Consider the following 17,092-nt stretch of genomic DNA (forward strand, 5'->3'; position numbering starts at 1 on the left):
TGTTAACCCCAGAACAAAAGCAAACGTTTGAGCTTAAATGAGTCTTATAAGACCATAGGCTGCCACCAAATTATTTATAAAGTAGCTTTGGGAGAAGAAAGTCAATATGTTGGGTGTGACCATCACAAAACCCTCATCAAAGCCAAATAAAATGGTGTGTACAACCAAAACTCCCTAGAAAACTAGCTCAGTCTAACCAGTTCTGCCAGGAGAAATGGGCTAAAATTCCAGGAAGCTGTTGTGGGAAGCGTGCTCCAAACATTTGACAAAAGTCATACAGTTTAATTTCCAATTCTACCAAATACTAAGAAAATGTTAACTATTGAAGATTGATAAAAAAAATACTTAAACATTCCTGTGGTATGGACAAAGAAAAAAAGCTAATCCCAATGATTGGAAAAGGGGGCAAGGGGCTTAAATCCTAAGTAAAGTCAGACAGGGATGAACAAGATGTTATGTGTCTTTGTACACAGTGTAAATGTCTGCTTTGTTGCAATGAAAAAAATTGTTGAGGAAGCTGACGACCACATGATGGTTCCAGTTCTGATACATACCCTCTTTAAAGGGTATGTAAAGAAAACAGAAACCTCTGAAAAATTAGAGACTGGCTGAAGTTAAAGCAAACGTTAAAGCAAAAGTTAAAGTCTGAAAGAGTCTCTATTAAACTGGTTTTGGTCAGTAAAAAAACTGAAAGCGAACCCTCTTCTGATGTGGTATTTCTCTGTTATTGATGCCAGCCCCATCAACTGTTTGAGTCAGTCAGCGAAACGTGTAGAGGTGAGTGTGTGTTTGTGCTGTGAGCCGACTTCCCCACAGACCTCAGCGTTTGCGTCCATGGTGACAAGCTGCGTTATCTCCCCTGTGATTCCATCCAGAGGACAGGCAGACAGGAGCTCACACAAAGCTTCATACCTCAGAGCCGCCAACCGACACAGTGGAGAAACAATCAGACATCAAAGGGTATCTGTGCAAACAGAGGAGTGTTCTAGGAAAGTCAAACAAATCTCACCCAGCATACACACACACACACACACACACACACACACACACACACACACACACACACACACACACACACACACACACACACACACACACACACACACACACACACACACACAAAAGAAAAATCCAATTTACACAACAGAAACATTTTTCATGTAAATGAAAATGTATTTTACTTACCTTTGCGAAACAACTTCTCGTGTGTGAAATTATAATGCCTAAGGAGATTGTACAAAAATATAGAGAAAAACTGCATTCAAGAAAGAAAGCTAATCAGTTTTCAAATACACTCAGGCACATTCATTTAGTGTTTTTCAGTGATTTATTCAAATTATTATTTTACTGAAATGGGATGATTGTAACACTTGGGATCAGAACTCTTAATTTATTGTAGATGTTCTGGAATTCCCATAAGTAAAATGTCCTTATTGATTTGGTCAAAAACTGTCCAAAGCAGGTGTTGATATTGGCAATATGGAAGTTCCCCAGGGCGGCACTAGAGGAGGGGAGAATGAACATCATGTTTTATAAAAATGACCTATTTACATATCTGTTGCATTCTGCACATTTAACATTTTTAATCAGTCATTGTACAGTACATGTAAATGTAAAAAGAAAAATCTGATTGCATTCTTTCTGCAGGTGTTTAAAGCAAAAAAAAAAAAAGTCTTGCATCTCAAAGGCAACACTGAAATGAAGCAAAAGCATAATCTGCAGCCAGTTTGTGTAGCTCAGGCTGCAATAAAAAACTTTCAGACATGTTTTAGTCCTCAGGTATCCTTCAAAGTCTTCCTGACAGAATAACAGCACCAGCTTTGTCCAAAGCGCACAAAGACTGCACTGTATGCAGCCAGAGAGCTTTTATTAATGGGAGAAACAGGTTGGATGGCGACATAACAATCAGGAGAAAAATGTTTGTTTGTGAGAAGCTGCAGAAAATTCAGAGTGTATGGCAAGCTGTGTTAAGGTGTGGGGATTTAAAAAATGAGAATAATATTGAGAAAATGCAACAATGCATTTCAGAAATCATTGCAGTTTGAGAAACTTTTATGGAATTCTACAATTCTCTTCCCTATCGGCTGATTTCCTTTTGAGTTTTTGCATGATGCCTCAGAAGAAAGCAGCATGCTTGATGCATTCATTGTCAAACAGTTGTGGGTCCTGAACTGGAACTAAGACGCCAGCGAAGGTATTCCACCAAAACCCAAAACATCCCATCATTTTGTAAAACCTCACACCCAACTGTTTGAACCGACTCATCAAATTCTGTAATGACTCTCACGGTACAACTAAAGCTTCCCCCCAAAGGACACGTTGACAACAACAAACAAAGCAAACAAAGCAGAGTCACGTAGGAAACATCCAATTAAACGTGAGCAATGAAGAGATGTTTTTGCAGGGAACAACAGGAGCTTCCAGGAAGTGCAACAGGAACATTTATCTGGACTCTCATGAAAGAGCACATTCAACACTAAAGTCCAGAGAGTGTGAGGATCTGCTTCCTGGTGACTTTAATCTTCTCTTCTGGTTTGGAATCTCTTTGGTTAATCAGGCAAACATCACAACTGATACTAGTTCTACCACGTAGTACTAGGTAGAAGTAATGTTAGGGTTACCTAGTTCTAGCAGGTAGAACTAGTACCTGTCATAGCTAAACAAATCCACCGATGACTAGAGCGAAGCATTTGCATTTCATCCTACTGGATAAATGCCACCCTTTTATGCATAAAGAAGAAACAGGAAATAGATGTTTGTTTCTGCAACGGGCCAATTCGCTTGTGTTTGGAAGGTGCATCATGATGCTCACGTTTTTCCTTTGTTATGTTTCAGTGACCAAATGTACTTTAATTCATGAGCCACATTTTGCATCAATGTGGCCATTCAAAATGACCCCGCAACCACAGTGTTAGTGACTTCACCGTATGTTTACCCTGCTGGTAAATCATTCTCCAGTTTGCTCATGAGGTCAAGTGAAGGTCTGTGACAGTGGAGAAACAGCAGCCAGCAGAATGCGTCGTGTGTTTTTGCTCTGAGGGGCTTCAGGCGGGGTGACCAATCAGAGGCCTTCAGGCATTGACCAGAGACACTTTTATGTTCTTTTTTTTTTAATAGAGGCACCAGCATGTAAAGGTGTCAGTGAACAATATGCTCACAAATAACAGCTTTGACTTAAGCATTCATGCAGCTGAGGGCTGTAAAATTGTTTGTCTGGAGAAAAGCCTTCTGTGTTGGACGCTGTGGCGGTTTTTTGGGGTTCCTCTTTGGGAGGAAGGTGGCTGTTATTTTGACTTCTGCGCCACATAAGTGCTGCCAACTTTACTGGACTGAGTTCATCAGTCGGATAAAGAAAAAAGAAAAAGAAAAAACACAGACGAAAGGAACGCAGTGGAAACAAACATTTACCCAACTATTAAAACTCGTACTTACATTCAACAGTCACATTACTATGCAGCACCACAAAAATGACTGGAATACCGAAACTTGTGAAGAGAGTTAGATAACCTTTAGAAATATGTACTGTACCCTGAAAAAAAAAAAATTGTAGTTTATTTAACCTTTTCGCATTTTGTAGCATTACAAACCCAAAGTTTAACTTATTTCATTGCCATTTTTGCTGTGTTCTTTGGTCTCATGGTGTTGTTTGTTCTCAAAATACCTCCGAAGAACAGCTGTACTCATCCACAGGTTAAACTACAAATAGATTTTGTATGCTCAAAAACTTTGTTGCACTTGATTTTGTTTACGAGTTAAAAGAAATCCTGAATACATGTGTGACAAAACAAAAACTCGAGTTAGTTTTCCTTCAACCTCACAATTACGCAGTACATCGTCACTATTCACTCAAATCATCGAGGCTTGTTTATGTAATGTGACAGTATGTCACATATGTCAATCTACATGTTTTACTTCTTTGCTCTTGCTGTAAAAACCAAATTTGAACCTGTTGGCAGCATTACAACAAACTAAACAAAGGACTTGAATTCTCCCTGGTGCTCTGGTAAAATGTGCACACACTGAAACACTCACTGGGCTTGGTGTTTGAACTGGTTATCTAACTAATTGTTGTTTCTGGAAATTTAACCTCACCTACTGAAGCTCTCTTGTATTATGGAAACAACCAGTCATTGTACGCCTTGCAATGCGCGTCGGCTAAGCAAACACACTGTGCAAGGATATTAAAATAGATGCAGCTTTTTGTCTCATATTTCAGCGGTTTATTTCCAGGTCTCAATCACAAACTGTGTTTGTGCTACTCTAAGTGATTGCACAAGCTGCTCTGCATGATATCAGCAGGATGCAGACTTCAGCTCCAAGCATCAATTAGCTCACAGTGAGACATCCCTCACACTACCAGGCACGGCTGTTCTGGGAACCATGTATTCCCTTCATCCTCCCGCAGCAGCAAACTGCTGTTAAGTTCAGGTTATTATGGTTTGGGTTTCTAACATCACATGTTTGACTGTCCTTCAACTAATATTCCTCTTTTATTTTGCAGAAAATATTACAACCAAAAATTACATTTTGATTGTAAATACATAAAAAAAAATAGAACTGTGCAACTCAAACCTTCAGAGTACTGTACTATACATTATCTATTTTCTCATAATTAACTTCAGTTCAGTCTCAGTGTAGTTTTTTTATGCGAAATCAGCCAAATGCATTCTCTTCCAGAAATTGCTTTGTTTTAACTTTTTTACAGAGATAAGTTTCAAGTTAAACTGTATTCTTAGAGTGAATCTTTTCACACCAGCAATTTAATAGTCTTACTAACCACTTTACGATGTGGCCACATTACCTAGTAATTCTGACAAATATCAATATTGATGTATCTGTATGTGCAGCAACATGTGGCAGGAAAAAGCTAGACTCACACACACAACTTCTGGACTACAAGACAACTACTCTTCCAACTGAGCCGTCCTTCACAACTGTAAGAAGATGCATGTGCAAGTTCCCAAATGAAAATCTTGTACAAAGGAGGGGATTAAAAATAGAAAAACGTGTTATTTACGATAAAAGAAAGATCTGACTGGACATAAAGGCAAATTTAAAAGAAAATAATATATATATTTTATTATTTTTTTTATTTTATTTTATTTTTTTACATCATTGAATGTTTCACTTATCTTGTCCCCAGCAGGAACTTTCTTTGCATAACTTGTACCTCCTGATGAAAACACGTTACAGTCAGAGGCTAAAAATAGAAGCAGATTGTTGTCCCCTCATCTCCTGGAGACACCTGAAGGTTATCAGGCCACAGCAGGTGGCTCCAGCATGAATCTCTGCCCACAAAAGGGTGTTGTGTCAGCAGCAAGCAGCCTGAGCTGCTTTATTGAAGACAACGAGAAATGAGCCTGAAGGAGAGGCTCCCGATCTGTTGGAAAACATGGAAACCCAAGCATGATTACGTAACCAGGCGACACTTCGTAACTGTCGACTGATAATGTGTTAAATATTTTTAAAAAGCTAGAAGCTGGCTGTCCCAACAGCTCATTGCTGCATCCAGCTTTGACTCTCTGTCTTTCCCACTTATCTTAAATAATATTTTTACTCCACAGTTGAAGCTCTTATGATGGTCAGCGAAGTGATTTACAGCTGTTTAGTTAGAAATCAAGTTAAACATACTAAGCGTCTGAATGCGATTGATTTATTGTGTCTCCTTTTTAGAAAGCATGCATGTCTAAGAGGTGTGAGCGAAAGGAACAAAAATTACAAATCTATTTTTCCTAGTATCTGAGAGGTGGCAAATCTACTCCGTAGTGATGATGGGGTGATGTATGTGAGCTCTAGTGCTGAGCCAGGATGAAGGGAGAAGATGGAAGTGAAGTTGATTAAATAGATTAAATCTCACCATCAGTGGTGAGATTTAATCTGTTTAACAAGCCTGATCATGAGACCACAATCTAATTTTTTTGTGTGATTTGGACCTGATTTCCAGCAAAAGAAATCCTCAGACTGTACCACGGAACTAACAGCATCCCAGCCTCAGGGGAGCATCCTTACTGTGGGGATGAGGCCGACAGTCCCTCAAGATTAGAGAGAGAGAGGAAGATATTTTATTAATGAGACTGATAAGATTTTGATTCTTAAATACAATGAAGTAGCGTATAAATCACTACAGATAATGATCCACCATCCTGAAGTGTTTTACAACCACCATAAAAGCAGGAGCTTTATCTATGCTGAGGAAGCTCGAACTGAAGCAACAGTGGTGCAATTTTTCTTTTTGCCTTTTACAAAAATCCATACATGACGTTCAACTCGAGCCAACAACTGGTCTATAAAGGTAGGTATCGTAAGTGAAGATTTTAGATGATTACATTTATATTTAGCTTGTTCATCTGTTTTTCTTTTTTTTAAATAGTAAATGATCAACAGGAATTGAGTTTACAGAGTTGATTTGCTCCCCTATTCAATATTTACTCTCGGGGTAAATGTCTGATGGGTGAAACTGGTTTTCTGCCTGCCTGTCGGTCACGGTAATTCCCTCAATAACAACCCACTAGTGTTTGCGGTAGAGATCACTGAAAACCCTGATGCATCATTCACATGGCAATTTACAAAAATATTTTTGTCTGTTTTTGTGCATCTTATCTTCATGGTTATTATGTTGTAAAACACTTTCGGATTTTTTTTTTCCATACATGTTAATTTACATATAACGTCAGAGTCGAGTGTCATGACAGGGATACTCTGCTGAAGGAGAAACTGGCCAGCTCACCAGCACAGAGACCAGGAATTGTGAATTCTACCATGAATAAGAGTCTGTTTAAGGAAATTCTGAGACAAAAAAAAAACAAAAAAAAAACTTGGAAGCTGAAGCATAACAGGACCCTTCAATAAAACAATGATCCAAAACCTACCGAAAAAAATCCAAAAAGAATTGTGAAAGAATAGAGAAATGGAATGTCCTGGGATGAGTCGAGACCCAGGTGTCGATTACGTTTACTCTGGGGTGACATGTGACAGGTTGATGTCGAGACTAGTAGATAACTACTGGAAGTATTTCACTGAAGTTATTAAACGTTTAGGGAGGCCGGCTCTCCTAACTTCTCAGCTCAAAAACTTTTGTCTTTTGTTTAACAAGTTTTTGTTTAACTACATCACTTTCTATTCCAGAAATAAATTAGAAGTTTGATATGTGGACAGTTCCACATAAAGCCATGAATATTTAGTAGGGTGTCTAATTTTTTTCAACATGACTGATTAAAGTAATTTATGTTTGTAAAATTACTTATTTCCTTCCCGTCAGCATGTAGGTGCTTTAGTGTTTTGTTTCTCAACTGTCGCTGCATAATTTTCAGACATAATAAATGTGACGTGTGAGAAAGTTGGTGACTTAATGACCAAAGAAAGAGGCAAATTAACAAGACAGCCATTCAGTTCTGAAATCTCACGATTGTTTGATTGGTAGAAATCATTTAAAACAATTAAACAACACACAGCAGCACTTTAAATAGAATTACAATACACACCCTTACAATACTTCCATGCAGTGCATTACTAATGATACCGACACAAACAAACTGTATTTACAATAATTCAATTTTGTGAAGACATAACAAATGGCATTTACTCCTACAATCGAACCTACATTTCTACAGCCATTAATCATAAGCACTTGCAACTGGTTTCTTTATTTTGACTGGTGGAAAATGATTTGATGATTAAGTGAAGTGTGAATATAGAGTACGTTGTGTCCCAAAAATTCTGGCACTGTCAGCACGATCCTTGTGCATCTGTGTGTTTGCAGCTGAGAGCTGAAAGTTCGTTGTCAGCAAATGGTGTCTTTTGCAGAAAGTCTTTGTTCTTTCTGCAACAAAGACTTTGTTGCAGAAAGCACAGCTTCATCCCTGGGATTTCTCCTCTGAATTAAGCTCTCTACTGTCCGACACCTGGTGGTCCGCACGATCAGTCAATAGAGGGTTTATCTGACCGCCATCACCGGGGTGATCTAACGTTCACCTCCATGTGTTGGGGCCATGGGGTTCCTCTTAGAGCCAGCTTAGGGAACCGTGAAAAACAGCAAACATACAGTCAGCCAGTGCAAATGAGAAGGAATGAGACAAAGTTATAGCAGGTGTCGAGTGGAGCTGCAGTTGTAGAGTAGTGATCACCACTGGGCCGTCCTATGCAAATTTTGACCCTGTAGAGAAAGACAGAGATGTTAGAATTGCTGCATAACAAACGATATAATATTATTGCATGATTTGTGGTTATTTATATATGTCAAAGAACAAGACATAAAACACAACTCTGAAACTGCAGCAAACTCTGTGGTCTCAGATCGCCAATGGTAACACCAAGACACTTTTTATTCAAACTTCAATAACCCATTTACTGATCACGGATTACATATCAATTATTAGTAAACAGCATCATTATCCTCAGAGCCAACACTTTTTATAAATATATATTTAGACAGGTTATATTATGACGTGTTTTAAAGTTGACAGCAAAGTATGTCACATCTGGTTTGCCTTTGATTACTAACTGATGGCTAATGATTATATCTGTCCTTAATAAACAGTCTGCTCATTCATTTTCAGTCATTTCACACCTTAAGTTGTCACAAGAGTAGAATAGATATCTTATAACAACACCGAGTCTTAACAACAGATTCAAAGTATATTTAATAATGTCCTCATAAGCTGTTGTATTTAAATTTGATTTAAATACGGATTACTTGTCTAATGACAAGTAATCCGATTAATAGTCAGATCTAGTCGAAATCAACTAGCGTCTGTTAGTGGAAATAAGTTTTTAAATAAAGTTTGCACAAAATAATCCAAAGGCAAATTAAATATTCATGAAAAGGAACTTTATAGTATTTCACATCGTTACACATAACTTCATTTCAAAACTTATTTGTTTTGGTTACTTGGATTGTTACCAACATCAAGTGAGAATTTCTTGTCAATAGCACTGTTAGAAATATTTTTACTATGAAAAATTGTGATATGTTCAATATTTATTTTACCCTCTGTATAGTACACCATGTTAGACTTTGAACATGTGAGTTCTAACAAAATATTATGCAATAGGACCATGCATTTCAATTATTTAACAGATAACCCTTTTAATCAATAGGAATGTATGGATTGTGGATTTCGACAGATTTATACAACCACTGGGTTTTGTTAAACAAATGGGAAAACTGCACATTTCTCAGAGCCTCTTAATTAAACTTGAAGACATAGAGACTTAATTTTTCAATCAGCCCCATAAAAGACAGATAATGCGCAATGTCCCTTTTTTTACTGGAATTATTTCTTCTATTTGATCAAGAAAAGAAAATATGTGTTGAGCACTGCACAGAGCAGGTATGAGACACGAGGCCATGAAAGAAGAGACAGCTCAAGGTAAGAAAAAAAAAAAAATCCAGACAAAGAAGTGATTCATGGTCAAACTGCAGAAGAAGTTGCCATGGACACAGCAGGAGCCGAGAGAGTGACATGCTCAGAAACGGAGAATAGGAAGGCATCTGGAGGGCAGCAAGAGATAATGAGGACTGCGAAGAAAAGGGGAAGTGTCGGAGGAGGAGCGGAGGGTTGACCTACGCTTGTCTGTGAGCGTGAAGTGTTCCCAGGCTCGGTGTGTGTTGAGGGGGTACTGCTCCCGCTGTTGGCCGCAGAGGCCATGGAAGCTCTGGGAATGATCATGTCAAAGGACTGCTCACGTTGTTGCTGTGTGAAGTCAAAACAAGGGCCATAAGGAAAATAAAAAGAATGAAAAAAAAAACAAAAAAAAACAAGCTGTTAAGATGCTTTCTCTATAATCCCATGTCATAACTCAAGCTATCTTTTTCAGCTCAATGACATAGTACTCCTCCTCCATTTTAGCATATCAAAATTTTAAATATTTAAATATCTAAAACAATGCCTCCATTTTTCACGGTGTATCAATTCAGGTATATTGGTAAACAAAACGGGATGGTTTTCCAAATAACTCTGTTTCTGTGGTTACTCGTATAAGTTACCGTTTCTCTGTTTTTGCATTTTTTACTTCCTGTAATAAATGCATTGAAGACATGGATGCAGCAGCAGCAGCCTCGAATTATGTCGTAAATGATTGGAGCTTTTCCCCAACGCGACATTTGGCTTTTCAAATCTATGAAGTAGTTTCTGTTCATCTAATTGTGAGTATATTTATTTTTAACATGCACAATGTCATTTGAAATATTATTTTATCACATTTAACCAATGTTCTTTCCGCCAATTACTGACTGATTGTTGTGTTTGGGTTTGCTTTGTTCTAATTAGTAGGATAAGAGTTACAGGGTAACAATTTTTCAGCCCTTTCCATGTGCAGGCATGTGTCTTCCACTATACTCTCAATATTGTCCATCTCATTTGTTTTTTTCTGTCACTTTCCAACAAAAGAATGCTTTAATGATCAGAGGTTACCGATTTCCATATTTATTTGCCTTCAGCCTGAAAAGACTGGGTGCTGGTGCGTGTGTTAATGTGTGTCGGATGACATATTCAAATGTGGCTTTGGAACATTTAATACTCACATTTCCAACTGTTTTGGTAATGAGAGCCAGCTCAGTTGGTTGGTAGACTGAAGCGCGCATCTGACCAGTGTAATTACTGTACGGAGACACAGGCTTGTTTCCTGCAAAGAAGGCAGAAAGACATTAATTGTACATTCGCTTCCGGTGTTTTTTCTAACAATTGCTACTTTTTCACACCTTATCGCGTCAAACAACTCTGCCTCTGACAAAATCGTTGCCATGCCCCATTCTCTGCGGAAATAGTGCAAACACAGGGTGCGATGTATCTAGTGGGAATTGGATGCAGACAGCGGGGCGATAGATACTCATTAAGAGGAGGGTGTCGACATCTGAGGTGAACTAAAACACAACTAAAACCTTCAGTATCAGGTCGAATTTTTCAGGCAGGGTAACAGGCGTTACTGATGTTTCCTGATGGCTCAGAGAGAAACAGAATGTGTGAGGAGTTAATCATTAAGGACGCTGCTCTGTGCTGCACACTACTCAGAATTAACTAATGTAGTTAATAGTTAGCCAAATTAAAGATGAAGACACCAGCATTTTAAAGAAAAATGTATTTCCAAACTTTTGTTCCAATTTGACCTGCTATTGTTTCTGTGCACTGAAGTAGGTCAAGTTCAATTTCCTTTTTTCATCTCTTTCAAACAGCTTCACGGGCCGACTACAGTAGCCATCGGAAGCAAATTGGTCAACAAACTAAACATTTGCAGAAAATACTCCCATGATGTATGGATCAATTACATTCTAAATGTTTACACGTAAAAAACAAAAATCATTAAATTATATTGTAGAAGACTGACAATCAGCATTTCATGTTATACATTTTGCATTCATTTAAGTACAAATACCATAAAACTGTGAAACTGTGTTGCTCATTGTTATCCTCCTTTTTAAAGTAAATTTATTGACATTTATTCTAACATTCTTTGATGTTTGTTACTTCAGGCAGCTGTAATCAAAGTGTGATCAAGTCAGAAAACAGAAGCTGACACTGAATTTTATAACTATATAGATGCAATATATCCTAGACAGCCAACAGTAAATTTATTTTAATATAATTTGAAACTTTCAAAGTTTCAGATCATATTCACTGACATTTGATAAAGTTCAAGTTGTGTTAAGGTAAAAAAAAAAACTGTCTAGCAGAAAAACTCAAATCTAAATGGTAAATTCAGTAGGAATAAAGTTATGAGCCTCATTCTATAAATCAAGAACATTTTTCACATATAAAATATGGAAAGCAAATCATCAAACCTTGGCACCACTGGTGAATTTGCAATGTATTTCTCAGAATTAGATATTTGCACAGATATTTCTGCAATGCTGCGGAGAAACTCACACATTCTGTGTGGTCAACATGCAGACAGGAAACAACATTCTCAGAATATTTTCTGTTTGCTTTGGTGTTCTTCCAACAGTCGCATAACACACAGGTCATTAAATTAAATCTGATAAGGATGTGGACATAAAGCTTTAATGGCAAGATTTGATGACATACTTAAAAGGAGGAGACGGTGGGTGTGAACGATTCATCATGTTTTAGTACTTTACCTCCCTTCACCTTTCAGGGTGTTTAAGAATAGAAAAATGTCCAGTCAGTTGACAGGGCCAGTATTTGCTCTGTGGAAACCATAAACACCCCTCATACAGATGGTCGTGAGGTTATCTAACATGCTCAATAATATTTACTGGTTAGGTAATGTCATCAATCACTCAAGAAAAGCACATAATATGGTCGTGACTCATTATTTGAATAATATTAGGCGTTTCTTGAATTATTGTGATATTCTTGGACTGACAGAAATAAGTTTTTAGAGGAATTCACTGATGCTTTTTATAATGAAAACAAGCAACAGCTCACTTCAGTACTTTAGCAAAAGCAGTAAAAGTAAAACAAATGTGTTATTCAAGGCCTTATGAAATTTAGTGCAATAGTTAATTAAACTATGCTTTTATTAAAGGAGACAGAGAAGGTCATTTAAAAACAACAATAGAGATGGACGGAGTCATTTGCAGGCAAATCGAGGAAGAAATTATATAACAGGATGTAAAAAGTTCCCAACAGGACAATGATACTAAACATACAGCCAGAGCTACAATAATGGATCAGCATATTCATGACGTATAATGACTTGGTCAAAGCTTTTGCCCAAATCAAATTTAGAACTTTTTGTAGCAAAACTTACAAAACAAATCTTTACATATTTTTCTTGGTACCTGAAGTTAACAGCAGCAACAAGTAGTATTAGGTCAAGGGAGTAAATACAAATACCACAACATTTTCTAGGTTAGTAGGTAGGATTGTATTTTACATAGAAAATATTTACAAATTGTATAGAAACTGAAAACCATCCTCACCTCCTTTATTGTCCACTTTTAGTGGGATTTAATATACGTTTTGTAATTTTTTTCAGTAAAAAAAAAAAAAGCTCTGCTTAGCTCTGTGGTTTAGATTTACTAATTCCTAAGATTCTTGGGATCCTGAATTCAAGAGTGCCTGCTATAAAAAAGCCTTTGAGCAAAACCTCTGAATGGATACAAGGACCACTTACCTTGGCCTGGCTCATCCATGGAGAAAGCCTTATTTTCCATGAACATTTTCTGAGAGCTGTGCTCCTTCAGGATTGTCTCATATCCGACTCCCCGGTTCGTGTACGCGTTCTCCCCGAAGTCTTCTTCGATCTCGTCGTCGCTATTAAAACAGCAAATCTGAGGAATGGTGTAGATGATGATGAACGCCCAAGCATTTGCCACCAAGGTGATGGCCAGCGTCGGGTCGTCCCACGTCGGGCCTCCAGTTCGTTCATTCCCATACACGTACATGACGATCCAGGCCACCCAGATACCCACAGAGATCAGGCTTGTCACCAGAACGAGACCACCTTCCTTTTTCCACTCTGCATATTTGCCCGCCATGATGGGAAGACCTGCCATGACCGTAGCCAGGATGAGAACCATCACGTAGATCAGCGCCATGACAAAGTCCTGGTTGGCAATATTGCAAGGTGTTGCTGTGGCTCTGATGGGTTCAGTCGTGGCATTGACAGGAAGCAGCGGGTGGCGAACGACTGTGATGACGAGCCACTCGGTGTTGATGATGACCTCCACCAGCCACAACCCCAGCGCTCCCAGCCAGAGCACCCAGCCCCGGGGCCCGGCATTCCTCCTGGCCAAGATGTTCAGCCTGATGCACTGCACCAGGAGGCAGGCGAAGCACCCGCCAAACAGCACCCCAAAGAGAAATCTTCTCGAGGCACAGGTGGAGAAGTTCTTCCCCACAATGAAGGCGAATGTCAGGCAGAAGAGTCCAGCAGTGCAGAACAGGAAGCTGGCCTGAAGAGCCACAGAGCTTTTATGGTTGGGGTTTTTGATGAAGGGTAGGCTGGCCAGAAGCGAAACGAAGAGCACGAAGGAGAAGACGACGCCAGCTGCTGCTACGGCCTCTACCACGATGCCCCAGACAGCACTGAGGTTGCACAGGTTGTAATAGAGGGAGTCCAGGTCGGGGCCGCAGCCCTGAGGGGTCATATTAGCAGCCATGGAGCCAAAAGCACGTTGTGGATGGAGCTGTACCTGTTCACAAAGAAAGACAGGGAGTGACTGAGAAGGATCTGATCTGGGATGGTTTTAACTCAAGACTCACAATACGTCATCAGAGATAATTCTTGTGAAACACTGTGGTCTCCACCCAATCAGTCAAATATTCCACCTATATGAGTCAAAACACACTGTTAGACACACAATCCTGGAGTGTTTGATTTGAAAATATGTAATCAGAAAGAAATGTCGCCGATATGGTTTGTAGCATCTACGAACCATAGAAACCAGACAACAAGTGGAGTTTCTTCCAACCCTGAGGTTAATCAGTAACAGGCTGTACTGATACGAACTGTAGGCTAAATAAAAAAAACGGAGTTTTCAGAATAAATCAAAAAACAATACTGTTTAAAAATAATTTCAATCAGCCACACAAAGATGAATATTTGCTTTGTGAAAGAACAGTCGAGCTTTTTGTTCGTCTGCTGATTGCTCCCGTTTGTCGTCGTCAGATCCAATTACACTGAACTCAGACTAGTCTCTGAGCTGGATCGTGTGGTGGCGGATGTCCCATCATTCAATCACACCAAGGATGTTTCTAGAACAAAGTTATTTTCTGATCTTCATGCGTCTGCTGACGTTAGTACTGAAATATTAATTAATGACCAAGGTTTTAGGGTCATTAACTAGAGCTCATATTTATTATGATTCCCTACGCCCGGTTCCACAGAGTCTCTGCTGTTAGAGAGTTAAAGCAACACATTTTTTATAGCATTTCTGAACATGCAAGGTGGAAAACCCAAGGTTTAGTTCCATGACTTTGTGAGGTTTTTAAATGTCTAACATGCCACTGCATCCATCAGTACAATGATATTCAGAAATGATATTCCCCTCCACTGAGATAATATAACTCAGTGGAGGGGAAGCTCTGTGAAAACTCAAACCGGATTAAGGAGCAAAAAACTGAACTGAGAAAGCCAGAAACATGGCATCAAATACACAACAAATAAAGATAACCAGATTAACCCAACATCTAGCCGTTTCAATGGTAAACAGGTAAAAAATAAAAATAAAAATCTGATTCTCAGTGTGCAAGATTTGTGCTAATCAGATGATATGAATAGTTTTGTATTAATTAAAAACTGTACAAAAAATTATCAGATAAAATAGAATGATAAAATCTAATCACAAGTTTACAAAAACATCACTCACTAAATGGAAAGATTGAACCAAAAATAGACAGAGTGTAGAAATAAATACTCCTCTGAATACAAATATATTCTACATACAAATGTGACATCATCTGTTTGACAGTTTGGTCCCAATTGGATCAACACCATGACAATGATCCAAACCACAGAAGCAAATCTACAACATATTGGCAGAACATGCAAACAAGATCCTGGAATGGCTTAGTCAAAGTCTGGATCTCAACTTGATCAAGAGTAAGGAAACTTCCTATACACGAATGATGGAGACTGATGAAGTCAGATTGTTGCTTCATGTGGTTGTCATGGGGTGTCCAAACATCTCTTTCTCAGATGAGGAAAAGGAGATGTTTTCCTCGGTTTAGATTGATCTCTTTCTAATAAATAATGACAGTGTTAATTAAACAACCCTGCTTAATTTGTGAAGAAGTCATAAGGGAAAAAATTTAAGCAAAACAACTCATTTATAATAAATGACAAGTAGAAAGTTGGTTGCTTTCCATGCGATTAAGCTTGTAATCGTATCAAATCATGTTCTGCTTAAACATTAATGAAAGACACACATAAAAGCTGTAGAGTTAGACCTATATTAAAAAGTTAATGGAAAGTGTAACCCGTTTTTTATTCTGTGTTCATTACTTGCTTTCCTTAAAGTCAACCAGCATTTTGAGAACATAGCTTAAAATAAAACAGAAAACAGAAAGTGTCTCACCAAGGATAAGAAGAGCCACAGTAGTGAACAAAATCACTTTTAAATTTAAATAATAAGCTAATTAACTGTAAATGTATTCCATCCATATAAATGTACAAACATATGTCTTTTATAAAACAAATACAGCTCTGGAAAAAAAAAAAGCCTAGCATAAGCCAAAAGCTTGAAATAAGTCAGAAATAATTAATGAACTGAAATTGTAATAACATGGATTAAAACTTTAATAAAATATAAAAATACGACATTAAACGTACCACTCAATGTACTGTTGATTCAAAGTAAATACTTTTGACTTGATACCGTGACCCCTTGTACAGGCACAGCTGGTAGAGCCCGTCAAACACAATAAATACAAAAAAACAAAAACGCAAACCTAAACGCACACTCCAACTAAAAACTAACATTTCTTTAGAAAGCCTTCATGGATTTATCATGAAATAAACCTGAAGCTTACTGCGAGGTGAGGCTTACCTGGATGTTGTCAGTAGTTTTTACCTCTGAGTGAGCCGCTCAGCTCCACCTGAAACAAACGCGCCGTGCGGTTGGACAAAAAAAGTCTTCCGCTGGAAAAAGAAGTCCAACAGGGAGCTGTGGCGGACTGATACAACACGCCACTACTTTTCTAAGGGATAAAAGCTGGAATCTACCCCTTTCCGTGTGACACAAACAACGGTCGTGTTTCTTTATACCGAAATATCCAAACTTCAGTAGGACGTCATCTTTTGCTTACGCAATAATTCAACCATTTAAAATATATAGGCACAATTGAAGCGCATTTACTATGGTCGTGTGCAGAAGGAAAGCAGATAAACTGCATGATTTTAAATAGTTGAAACATCCCAACAACAAAAATATGTTAATGGAATCTGAAAACAGATTGAACTACACAGCAACGGGAATATTTCCAAATGAAGGATGTGATGTATAATTTTTTCAGAACAACTTCAAAATGTTGACTTACTTACAACTGATACTGTCGCCAACAAGTCCTATTCTTGCTGTTTTCAACTCATTGTAAGTTAATTAGTTTAATTTACAAGGGGTTAAAATTATACCTGCCAGGAATAGATATGGCTTTTATACCTACTCCTGGATTTTCTTTGCTTGTCCATT

The 17,092-nt window shown here is 38.2% G+C and overlaps 1 protein-coding gene across 3 annotated transcripts; it reads right to left on the bottom strand.

Annotated features, from left to right (window-relative positions):
• Window positions 1-7,384: 7,384 nt before the first annotated feature.
• gprc5c (G protein-coupled receptor, class C, group 5, member C) lies at window positions 7,385-17,092 on the bottom strand. 3 transcript variants are annotated; one of them, XM_008437160.3, is made up of 5 exons: window positions 16,451-17,087; window positions 13,075-14,095; window positions 10,523-10,623; window positions 9,567-9,692; window positions 7,385-8,152 (listed from the first exon to the last, which is right to left on the bottom strand). In XM_008437160.3, the coding sequence occupies exons 2-5, from the start codon at window positions 14,060-14,062 to the stop codon at window positions 8,120-8,122; spliced, it is 1,248 nt and encodes a 415-aa protein (XP_008435382.2). In that variant the 5' UTR covers window positions 14,063-14,095; window positions 16,451-17,087; the 3' UTR covers window positions 7,385-8,119. The 3 variants fall into 3 exon arrangements, with proteins under 3 accessions (XP_008435382.2, XP_008435383.2, XP_017166139.2); XM_008437161.3 differs by lacking the exon at window positions 16,451-17,087 and adding an exon at window positions 16,234-16,427; XM_017310650.2 differs by lacking the exon at window positions 9,567-9,692 and having other exon boundaries at window positions 16,451-17,092.

Source organism: Poecilia reticulata, chromosome 19, assembly GCF_904066995.2.
Source record: "Poecilia reticulata chromosome 19, P_reticulata-male-v2, whole genome shotgun sequence".
Classification (NCBI taxonomy): Eukaryota; Metazoa; Chordata; class Actinopteri; order Cyprinodontiformes; family Poeciliidae; genus Poecilia; species Poecilia reticulata.